Source organism: Lagopus leucura, unplaced genomic scaffold, assembly GCF_019238085.1.
Source record: "Lagopus leucura isolate 7727_CA_CO unplaced genomic scaffold, USGS_WTPT01 Super-Scaffold_100157, whole genome shotgun sequence".
NCBI lineage: Eukaryota > Metazoa > Chordata > Aves > Galliformes > Phasianidae > Lagopus > Lagopus leucura.
In genome coordinates this window covers 2,315,027-2,327,032 of record NW_024962334.1, presented here as the reverse complement: position 1 = coordinate 2,327,032, position 12,006 = coordinate 2,315,027, and the positions used below count along the sequence as shown (strand labels likewise).

Sequence of the window (12,006 nt, the reverse complement as noted above, 5' to 3'; positions counted from 1 at the left end):
TTCACTCATTCCTCTCAAACTTGATTCCCGTAGTACTTGTTCTGCTCCACTCTCATTACCTCCTCACATTGTTCTCCACATATCTGCATTCCCAGGGCCTCAGTACTTCTTTTCCTCAGCCATCTCCTTTCCGTACTTTCCACATCATCCATGAACCCTCATTTCCTCTTCTCATTTCAGTCCTCTTCCAGCTCCTATTTGGCCTCTGTCCCTAGGTCATCTCTGCATCCTTTCTACCATCTAATCAACGTAATCTCCTGCCTTGCTTTATCACAAGTGCTTCCTCTTTTCTCCCCTAATTTCTGTCCTCTGCCCAAGTGACTCCTACTTTCTTCTCTGCACGATCAGGCTATCCCTTCTTCAGATCCAAGTTCATATCTCTGCCTCTTAACAGTCTTCATCTTCCATCATTTCTTTTTCTTCAGATTCAAGGTTAATTATTGCCCCCTTTGCATCTAAATCTACTCCAGCCCTCCCTGAAAGCCATTGGAAGATTGTGGAAAATGATCACCAGGAAGAAAGGCAATTTGGTCTCCCTATCCTTACTGCCATCCTGGCCTACAGCAAGTGCCACAACCACAGCAGGAGGAGTTCTTCTCCATATTCTCTAGTCCTAGGCTCAGTACAGAGAAAACCTCAAAGGAGATTCTACACAGAGGTCTAACAATTCTCTATTGAGGAAACAGGAATTTTGGAGGCTCACTTGCCTGGACTTACTTGAGACAGTTTTTTATTCGAGATGGCTAGAACTCCATTACTGTCTTAAATATTAACTTTCTGACAGCTATCAAGGTGGTGAATCAAGAACTGAAGGTTATAAAACAACTGAAATTGTTACAATTTTTTTCTTTTTTTCATCCTAGGCAAAACAGCATGTTTTATTAACCTAGTTTTCAGAAATGGCTGAGCTGAAATTTGTCTTATATTGCAAATGCCAAGCAAAATTGGCCTTATTGAATACCCTGCCAGTGAGAATGAATAGCACTGAGAAGATACTTGGAGTGCTTCTTCCTTGTTCAAACCTCAAGAAAGTTAAATGAACAGGTGGGAAACTTGGGGTGAAGAATATACATTTCACACGTTTATACTGACGGATGAGACTTGGATCTTAAGAGTGTTCCAAAGGGAGAGGGCATTCACAGAAATTCCCTGTAAAAACTGTGGCAATGATTATGCAGGAATAAGAAGTTTGGGCATTGATCTTGTAAATTTATTTTTCAGGCTTCATTCAGTCCCAAGTACCCAACAGAGCACGTAATGTGAGGGAAATATCAGTACATTTCTGCCATTTTTGCGTAGAGTTCTCACATGCTCAGAAATCAGAGAGATACTTGATAGTTGTCCAGCATATTCTACACAGCATAGCAAACCACAAACTGGAGTGTTTGCTGCTACTTCAGTAGCTAAATAATTGCTTGAGGCAAGATTGTGCACACCTGCTAAAAGAATAACTCTACAAGAGGTCATGCCACATCTCTGAAATTACTAAGAGACCATGAGAAACAAGTCAGGATTGGGCTTGAATAACTTTACTGTTCCATGCTCTGTTTCAATTCCTTTCACTCTTCATTCTGATCAAGAATCAGATCTGATCATTTTCCTGTATTTATTAGCAATTATTTTTTGCAATTTTTTAAAAAAATATTTTCTAATTAAAAAAAAAAAAATCATTTATCTCTTACTACTTCTCTTCATCTGTTTTATACATTTATTCCTCCTGCGATGCCCTGTATTTTTTTTTTATTTACCCTTCTTTCTTCTTAAGTTTCTTGACTTTTTATTTCTTGACCTGTCTCACGCTTCATAGCTTTTCCCTTTTGTCTTATCCTCACCTCATCATCCTTCACCATCAACCAATGCTAGTTCTTCTTAATACGTATAATTATGATTACTACCAGAGAAAGAACATTTTAAAAGATGGTCTGCCTAGATGGCTGCAAGATTCATTTCCATTCTTCATGTCCCTTTTGTGCAATTTCTTTGTATTGTCTTATCCCATCTCTGTTCTCTTTATTCTTCTTTGTTTTCTCTTCACTTAACTCTATATTACCATCCCTCATTTTATATGGTATTTAATTTTTCTGTTCTCAGATATATCCCTCTTCTCATTTCTTACCTTTTCTAGCATAGGTTTTATTTGTGGAAATCACTTTCTTCCCCTCATATTCTGGGACGTGGGTCTCAATGACATTCCTTTTTTCTTTCCAAATTCATTTTACTGTCATCTGATACTATAAAATTAAAACCCTTCTCACATACAAATTATTCTTCTCTTTCCCCTGAGCTCCACTATATTTCCCATTAACAGTGCTTTGTCCTGCCTCTATCATCCACATTATATTTCGTTGGCTTTTCTCTGCCAGCTCTTTCTCCTCCTGTCTGACCGGGGATACCAACCCCTGTAATCCCTTCCACAGCAGAACTCTACACTACAGAAATTTGCTTTCTCCTTTGGAGTGCAACTCCTTCCTATCACCAGAGAATTTGCAAGCATTGGAAACTCATAGAACGTTCATATTAGAATTCAGAAGTGGGAGGGAAGTAGTATTCCCTTCAGTTTTTAGGAAATTTTTAGTACAGAAGAACCCATGGATTTTTTTCTTCTGCTCTGCTTGTCCACCTTCTCTATCCACCAGGACATTCGGTGGAATCTTAGTTGGACTTCTTTTTGTTCTTTTGCTCTATGTATGTTTCATGTAGTAGTCCCAGAAAACTCTCGTCTTTTTCCAGGGCCTATTAGTTTCACAAACATAACAATCATAGAGTATGAAGCCATAATATACATTTGGAATCTTCACTCTAAATATTGTTACTGTAGATCCTAACCACTTAGTGAGATTGGCATTCTTCATTTTCCTCTTGTCTCTGTACAGTCTTTTGCAAGTGTATAATCGAAGAATATCAGGCTGTTATAATCACAAAATAAACAAGAGGGTGAGGCAAAGTAGGCTATGATAACAATAGAGAACAAATGGAAGGCATACCCTTATTCTGGGCTCACCCACAAAACACCAGTAGAGGCAATCCCCAGAAAAGATCCTTCCCCACTGGTAGCCAGCTCTTAAATAGGTCTATTGCCTCTTAAGTAGGTGAATTGCCTTCACCTGTGCTCCTTTGGCTGACTCATGGCTCATCTCAGGTGATCAATCAGAGGTTCAGGCCGTGACTCAGCAGTTCCCATACAGCAAGAAATCCACTTAATTTAAAAAGTACCAGTTTAATTGCAGTCTTCAATCAACAACTCTTCCTAAAATGTGAAGTAAACTCTACACTTAACTGTTTTGAAAGATTAAAACGTATTGAAACCAAGTCCATTACTTATTTGATTATATTTTTGCATATGGATAAATTAGTCCACAAAGTCCAAGATTATGTATTGATGATATTTTAATGACAATAGAATAAAACAGATAGGTGATGTTACATGATGATATCAGTAGAGAGGGCTTCATAGTACTACTTGAGTAGTATGGAGCTGATAGAAATCAAGGGACTACTTCTATGGTTTTCAAATGGCTTTGAATCATACCTGCAGTAGAAGTGTTTCTGATTTGATAGAAACACTGTTTTCCCTTGAGTGCAGAGATAAAAGGCTTCAGCATTTGTGTCCACCTCTGTAAGCACTTTCCTTCTCCCAAAGATACTATATAAGAATGAAGCCTCTTTCTCAACAGATACTGCACCATAAATAAAGATGTACTTCCGTATTCCTGAAGTACATCACAGGGGTTCTTTCATCATGTTTAGGAGAGCTCTGTCCAATTTCTCTCTTGTCCAAGATCCCTGTGCAGGAAAGGACTTCCCAAGATACTTAGTGTTGTAACAATGTCATACCAGAAGAATTCAGCAGAACTTGGAAGAACTTCTATGTAAACATGAGCAAGCATAGAATCCCTTAGGTTTCTTACCTCCCTCTATATTCCTAACAGTAATTCAGGGGGCTGGAGCACTACAGGTGACAGCAGCAATAAAGTTTGCTAATTCAAGCATTCTCTGGGAACATCTGAACTGTGCTTTGTAACATCCCTCTAGTCAGAGGCCTTAAAATGCAGAAAAGAGGTGAGAAAACTCACTGTCTTAGTGCCCTTTACAAAAGTGAATCTGAGGTCATTATCATTTATGAGATTTTGTAAATTTATCTGTTGCCATCCAGAGAACCAAAGGGCTGATAAGCAACCAGCTCCACTCTGTGCTTATGAAAATCACATCTGGTATGAGAGGTAGACTGTGTATAGGATGAGGAGGAACATTTCACGTCCACAAAGGCAATTACTTTAAAAACCAAGTAGCCCTACCTTAGCCTCCCACTACTTATAAGTAAATATGTTTCCTAACTTTATACAATTTGAGTGCACTGATGTGTGTACAGATGCTGTACCATACTGACAGGATGAGTGTTGAGTATTGCCAACATGAGGTTCAGCCTTTACGTTTGTTTACCTGTACTCTTAGTTCACGTGGTTCCTGACTATATATATGTGTATTCTAAAATTGCTACACAAGCTTTTATCAATCAGTCTTCAAATCAATATAGGATAAGTTCATAGCAGAGAAGTCTCTTCCTTCTGTCTCTATTATTGGACTGAAAGATTTCTTATAGGACATTTCCACCATAAGGGAATTTTACATCAGGTTTGTAAGCCACTGAAAATAAAATTGTTGTTGCTGTAATGCTGACATGCCCTTAGCTGTAGCAGCACTAGCAGGAGCCAGGGTAATATAGGGTTCAAAATAGTAACGCAGGCTAGCATTGTCCTTGGACAACTGCTTGTATTTACAGAAATTGATGGGTTATTGTGCTGCAAACTTTTCACCTAAGAAGTCTGAGAAATGAGGTGAAGAACAATAGAGATATCTCGCTGGGAGAATGGCTTCACTACACGCAGTATTGCACAACACTTTGAAATCTTCCACCATCCAAGTCCCATGCTGTCTCTGGCTTGGCAAACGCTTTCATTTAGCCAGGGATCAGTAGCTTGGGGAGAAAAAAGTTCCATTCTCCAGCTGTTGTGTCATCTCCCTTGATAAGTCCTAAATTGGCTGAGTTATCCAGCACCAAAGGAGCTTTTCTGCGGTAGACATGCTTTATTATGTGCCCTTTCAGGGACAAAGGCTTCTGTGTCAGTAAAACCACTATGGAGAGCGAGGACAGATTTACTCTCACAGCATCATAAGCATTATCTTCTGAGGGGCTAATGTAAAAGTAAAAAATTGTGCAGCATTACCATCCAAAGCCTAATGGCTGATGTTGCAAATACACCGCTCCTTGATTATCAGCCTGATGGGAGGCAGAAGGAAAACTGAAAGGCTGCTTTTCACAAGGGCGTATTTTGAAATACGATTTTTAAATGAGGAAGGGTGTGCTTTTTGTTTGAGCTTGTTCTTTTGATGGGTTAGTTTGGGTGTTTGACTAGTGGTTTGGGCTGAGTATTGTAGAATAGGGAAGGAAGGTTTGTAAATCTCCTTATTTGACAGTTATTTTAGATGAAATGGAAAGTCTTGCTTTCAAGTTAAAAACCCAAGCAGTTTGTGTGTGTGTTTTGCACTCCCCACAGACTGCAAATAAATACGTTGACAGAAGCCTGTCTTGTGCATGCAGTGAGAAGGGGGAACAGGGAACGTGACTTGTCAGAAGTGGGAGGAAAGATTGTGAAGCCCAGATGGCAGTGAGGACCCCAGCCAACCCCTCGCGCTGAGGGGAGCTTGCCCATTTTTCAGGAATTCAGCAATGATGTCTTTGAACATCTTTCACCACCACCTGGAAGCATTGCTGCTTTGTTAGATTTTAGCAACCTGAACACCCTTTATAACACACCTGGCAAAGCGAGCCCGCTTCTGTTTATGGGAGAAAGAGACAAGTACCGAAAAATAAATTAACATGACAGTGAAATATATGGTGTAAGCCATAACCCACTCATACATGACGTGAAGAACTGACACAATTCAAAAAATATTTCAACAGATCCTCAAACAGCCACTGGAGAAGTGGATGGGGTGAATCTGGAAGAAATCCGAGAATTTGCCAAAGCTTTTAAAATCCGGCGCCTGTCCCTTGGCCTGACCCAGACTCAAGTTGGCCAAGCCCTAAGCGCCACTGAAGGCCCAGCCTATAGCCAGTCTGCCATCTGCAGGTAACAAGTTACATCATAAACTCTCCTCTCCTCTCTTTGTTCTTCAGAATTATTCAGTTTATCGTGAGGAGCATGCTCAGGTTGGAGTCATATCTTTTTAGAATGTGTTATTTTTTTCAGGGATTTAAACTCACCGATATGTTGGTATCTTGGCAGATAAGATGTTCTTCTTGTGTAGCCCTCAAGTAACTTTGGTCTTTTTTTTTTCCCCCCTTCTACATTCTTTTTTTTTTTTTTTTTTTTTTTTCTTCCCTTCTACTTTTTGAACAAGTGAGAAACAATGTTCCTAGCATAGAGACTTAATTCAGTAGACAAGTTGGAAACCCTGCTGGTGCTGGATAAGCACCAGCTGACCCTCTTCATACTGTGCCATTTTCTACAGATAGGGTTACTGAACAAATATTTCATGGCTGCACCCCTGCTAAGTTAAAACCTGTATTACTGTGGTTAGCACTTCGTATATAGGATGTTAATGATTTAACTAGGCAACACAGAAGGGAAAAAAGTATCTTTCCTGCTATCTTGCAAATCAGCAGCTATTCATCTTTTATCACCTAAATATATATTAATAAATAAGTAATTAATTAAAAAATAACAGACAACCCATGAATGCAAAGCAGGACTAGAAATGTGCCCTAATCATGGGAAATAGTAATACAGTCGTGACAGAGTTAGTTAGAAGCAAACACCGTACATGCATGTATGTGTGTTACAGTAATGCCATGTTTATGCATGAGATAACAAACACACTTAGGTAACAGCTTTTTCCTCTTGGGCAATGCCTTATAGTCCTACTCCATCAGTGAAAGCCAAGAAACCAACTCTAAGCTCATTTAAGTGGATTTTGTTCTTGGTGATCCATGAAATGTTCTGTCTTTTTATCTGCTCTTTATACTTTTAATGTATTCCCCATAGAACGGAAGTGTACTTTTCCTGCAGTTTAAGACTAAGGTTATAAATAACATCAGTATGGGGTAGTGAGCTTGCAGCTCACATTTTGCTCAATGATTTTCCATAAAACCCATTGATTGTTGTTAAATACAAAAAGCTCCATAGGATCCTCTCACTTCTATGGCCTCCCCTACTGTTTTTTCTTATAAGATACCTCCCTGTAGAAAATAACCTTTATTCAGTCTATACAAGGATACTACTGCTGGGAAATTTGTTTCAAGACTTGTATATCGTTATTCCAAACAACATGTTCTGCAGTATCAACACTAACAAGCAAAGCCAATGATACGAATGCTATTGCTCCCTGTTGCTTAAGTTTTTTTTCTTTCTTATGGTCAGTTGGTAAAGAATGCCTAATACAGGTGGAGTTTTGGCAATTCCCAATTTGTAGCCTGAAGATACTCTTTAATAAACAATACTTCTAAGTGATAAATTGCAGTTCCTTTTGCCTATGCCTAATTTGCCGTCTCCTAATTTCCTCAATCTACCTCATGCCTGAGAAAACCAGTGGGGATTGTTGAATTTTACTAAGCAAAAGGGTTCTTCGCTAATGTATTATCATGAAAACCCAAATAAAGAGGAAATTGGAGCATAGACACAGCTAAGTAAAGCCAAGACATATGGAAGCCTTTGACAAAGGGCAAATTTTGCCACATTTGAGGGGTAAATGGGTAAATGGCTAAGAACAACACGACTGGATGCAGAAGTTGGTCCCAGATATTTGCAAAGTAATAGTGGTTTTTCTTTCCTTTGACCCCTAAGGATGGCTATCATTTGGGGGTGTAATAATCTGCTATGACTATGCATTTCTTGTTAGACACCACGTTATTATGTTCCAGTGGCAGTATGCTGCTACTCAGAAGTAGAAGTTTCAACATTTCTTTTAATGTTAACAAAGGAGATTCAATGGAAAGAGCAGCAACGAAATCAAGCTGAACGACCAACATGACCCAAATATCACTGGGTGCCAAGGATGGACACCTTGCAGCCAGTCCCACACTAGGATGCCAGGCGTGTTATTATTTGAAATTATTATTATTTCGTCTCTTTTTTTGTTTGTGGGAAATGCTTTGTTTGTTGCTGAAGTATTTCCTGCAGCTGCCATGCGCCAAACAGAGTCTCTTAAAGCTGCCAACTCCAGCCATTGAGTTGCTTTGCACCAAGATATTGACTCAGCCAGTCTCATCTCCCATGCACAGCGTGATCAGCTGTGGCAGTGGTGCTCGAGTACTGGGAAAGCTGGAGAGGGCAGCAGCACCAGGCAGTAACTGTCTCCTGGATTAAATATGTCAGCGTGTGGGAGGGACGTGGGTGAAGTAGAGAAATATGAATGGGTGGCATCAGACGAATTGGGCGTAGACATTTTTAATGCATAGTAAGAGAGTATGAACCTGACAAATAAAAGAAACAAAAACTTACATGGCTTGAAGAATGAACTCAGCTCTTCTGCTTGTTTATGAAAAGATGAAAGCTTTGTGTAGCTGCTTTTCCAGATGTCTTATAATACTTGTAAAATCTGGTTTGGCAAAAGACTTTTGATGGCAAAATGATATATAGAAGACCTCATTTACAGGAAATGATATCATTCTGGTACGGGTTGTAGAAATCCCACAATAAACCCAGCTTGGTGCCACAGCATATTAGTAGACTATTATGCTGGGTTTCATCTGGAAAACATGAGTCTGTCTTTGCACGTTGTGGGGGTAGTGAAGATAATTGCAAAGCATCCAGCTGTTTCAGCCGGACACCACTGGAGCTACGGGAATCTGTTTCGGACGCAGAAAAAGGATATAGTGTTAACTTGCAAACGGTGAAAATTGCTGAAAAATGAAAGGAAAGTAAATGTGATATTCAGAGGCTAGTAGCTGCCATTGGTTTGTGTTATTAAAGCTGTGGTATTTGGACCAGATGGGATGGGAAGGGAAACAAAGGGATTAATCGCAAAGAAGAGACGATAAAAAGCAATTGCCTTCGATGTCATTTCCTGTAATTAGATTTTAACCTGAAGGGTTTTGAAGATCGTCAGAAATATGAAAATGGGAGTCATAACCTGTATTATTCAGCGTGCTTAGAATTTTGTTGTAGTATTTGTTTTGTGATAGTTTAAATATCTGGCTATATATATATTAATGGATATAGATATCTGTTAGTTTTGGTAATCCATTGTAAATTATCTCTGCCAGTCAATTAGTCAGGCAGGCAGGAAGTCCCACCCTGGCAGAGCATCAGTGTAAGACTCTTCTTTCTCAATTTTCCCTCAGACACACCATCCTGAGAAGCCACTTTTTCCTACCACAGGAAGCCCAAGAGAACACTATAGCTAGCAGTCTGACAGCCAAACTGAACCCTGGCCTTTTGTATCCTGCCAGGTTTGAAAAGCTGGACATCACCCCTAAAAGTGCCCAGAAGATAAAGCCGGTGCTTGAGCGGTGGATGGCTGAGGCTGAGGCCCGCCATCGAGCAGGTATGCAGAACCTTACCGAGTTTATCGGAAGTGAACCATCCAAAAAGCGCAAGAGGCGTACCTCATTCACGCCACAGGCCCTTGAGATCTTGAATGCTCACTTTGAGAAGAACACGCACCCCTCTGGGCAGGAAATGACAGAGATTGCAGAGAAACTGAACTATGACCGGGAAGTAGTTAGAGTTTGGTTCTGCAATAAGAGGCAAGCACTGAAGAACACAATTAAACGTTTGAAACAGCATGAGCCTGCGACAGCAGTTCCTATGGAGCCCTTAACAGACTCACTGGAAGAAAACTCCTAAAAACAAAGCAAAACAAAACCACACACAAAAAAACCCTGCACCGACAGAAACCTAACCATTCGAACTCTGTGAAAATACCTGTTCATCACCCTTGTAAGTAAATGACTGAGAAAACTACAAGAAGGACAGAACAGTTTATAAATGTCCGTGAGTTTTCCTATATAAAAACAAAACAAAGAACTGCACAACACTTAGCGTGTGTGTCGTAGAATTAGTTCCCCAGAAAAAGAAAAAGCCAGTTGTTTTTTTTTGTTGTTTTTTTTTAATGGACTTAAAGTAAACCAAATAACTGCTGACTTTTTTCTGTATATTATGAAAATGTGAACACATTTTAAGGAAAAAAAAAAAAAGAAAACACGCCAAAAAAAAAAAAAAAAAAAAAAAAAAAAAAAAAAAAACCTTTTATCTGTTTAAAAGAGAATACAAGCCTGCCACCTGGAGGAGTGATTGTAGCCTTTCAGGTATCAAGTGCTGATTCACTAAGAAAACTATTAACCAAAGTCAGAAACATGGAATTGCAAACTAGATTGTTAGTCTACTCTTTTAATGGTGTAAATCTGTGTTACGAATTTTTACATTTGTATTTTACAAAGAGGAAAACAACAGGATTAATTTCTCTCATCCATGGTCACACCCCTGCAGGTGTGTAAAACAGGTGTCAAAGCCATTCCATCATGGTCACCTCCTTTTCTTTTGTTTGTTTTTAGCTGACAGTTATGCAATCTCCAAGTGTTTGGGTGCCAAAAAATCATTTTTTTAATTGTGATTTGCAGGGTTTGGTATTTGTCTTCTAAGGGCGTAAATCTCAGTTGGCATTTCTACTTTTGATTTTTTTTTTATTTAATGACTCTTTTTGCTGCCTTCAGCTCATTCTCCACCCTTTCCCTACAATCCCATAACCCAGTACTGTTTGAAGATATTTAGAAAGAGAAGTGCGACCTGAACACTTTCATACCCATATGCTGAACTACAATAGAGGACAAAGGATTAAGATTGTGTCTGATAAACTGGCAGCCCATTGTCAGCTGCATAGCTTGGGATTTCTCAGTCCTTTAGTTAAGAACCTTGAGAGGCTACCAAAATTCATTTGTAGTATGAACATAAACTGCACACTTGGCACAGTACTGTGTCTTTATCAAGGCTCTGTTTGAAGCAATTTTCTCTCCAAAGTCTGCTAGCCAAAGAAATTTCCTGAGATTCTGATGGAAACAGACAGACAGGCCAAGAAGTGATGAGGGTGTTCTGATCGTTGTGTTACTGTGGCCTGCCTCAGTGGCAGTGCTTCATTTCTTCTGCTTTTTTATTTATTTATTTTCATCCTGATATAGATGTTTGCCCACTGTCAGGATATAGGAAAACCTACTGAATATCTTTTGGGGATAGTGAGGTTGGTGACCTGCAATATGTTTCAGATGAGGAGCTTTCTCTTTAAAGACAATTTGTTTCTATAACTTCCATTTTGATAGGGCAGATGTCTGCTAAAGCACTGTGGACACTGGACATAGGAGCATGAGAAGGCTCATGAGAGAAAAGTGTTGCTGGTTCTAGGTGGGCTGCATCCTGGTCCATGAAGGTCACCGTGATTTTCATCTTGTGATGAAAGCTGCTCCAGCCTATGAGATTCAGCCTATTACTAGGATGGAAGTTACGTCTTAAGCAGAGCTTACCAAAACTTAGCCTTTGCTATTTGGTCCTCGCTGTAGGGATGATAGAGTAAAATTCTGCTGGTGTAACTTTTGCATGCGTTCACTGACTTCAGGGTTGTTGTACTGGACTTTTGCTAACCTGCCCAGGATGCTGAAGAAGGCTCCCAAAGTGCTGGAGTCTACAAATAGCACATCTCATACAGAATTATGTTTTCAAGAACTCAAGGCTATATCCAAAACACAGTGAAAGAAAGACTTCCATTGATTTAACTGGGCTTTGAATCTAGCCCCTGCTATTTTATTAATGGGATTTGCCATGTAACGTGGAGTGTTTGTTTCATTACTGGTGGAGTTTCAAAGCTTCTGAGGCTATCATCTGTGCCAGAAACTGCATCTAAATGTGAGCACTCTCAAAGGTCAGGGTTGGAGAGCGCTGAAGTATTCAGTACTCCAGACTGGGCTCGTATCCAGTGAATGCATCCTAGACTTCAAGCTTCAGCGGGGTATGTTTA

At 39.6% G+C, this 12,006-nt stretch overlaps 1 protein-coding gene across 1 annotated transcript in view; it reads left to right on the top strand.

The window, feature by feature from the left end:
* Window positions 1-10,076, top strand: part of POU6F2 (POU class 6 homeobox 2) — a 247,270-nt gene extending 237,194 nt beyond the window's left edge. Inside the window, exons 8-9 of the mRNA XM_042888910.1 lie at window positions 5,963-6,131; window positions 9,344-10,076. Coding sequence (XP_042744844.1) covers window positions 5,963-6,131; window positions 9,344-9,848 — 674 coding nt within the window. The 3' untranslated portion in view covers window positions 9,849-10,076. The remainder of the gene's footprint in view (window positions 1-5,962; window positions 6,132-9,343) is intronic.
* Window positions 10,077-12,006: the final 1,930 nt, after the last annotated feature.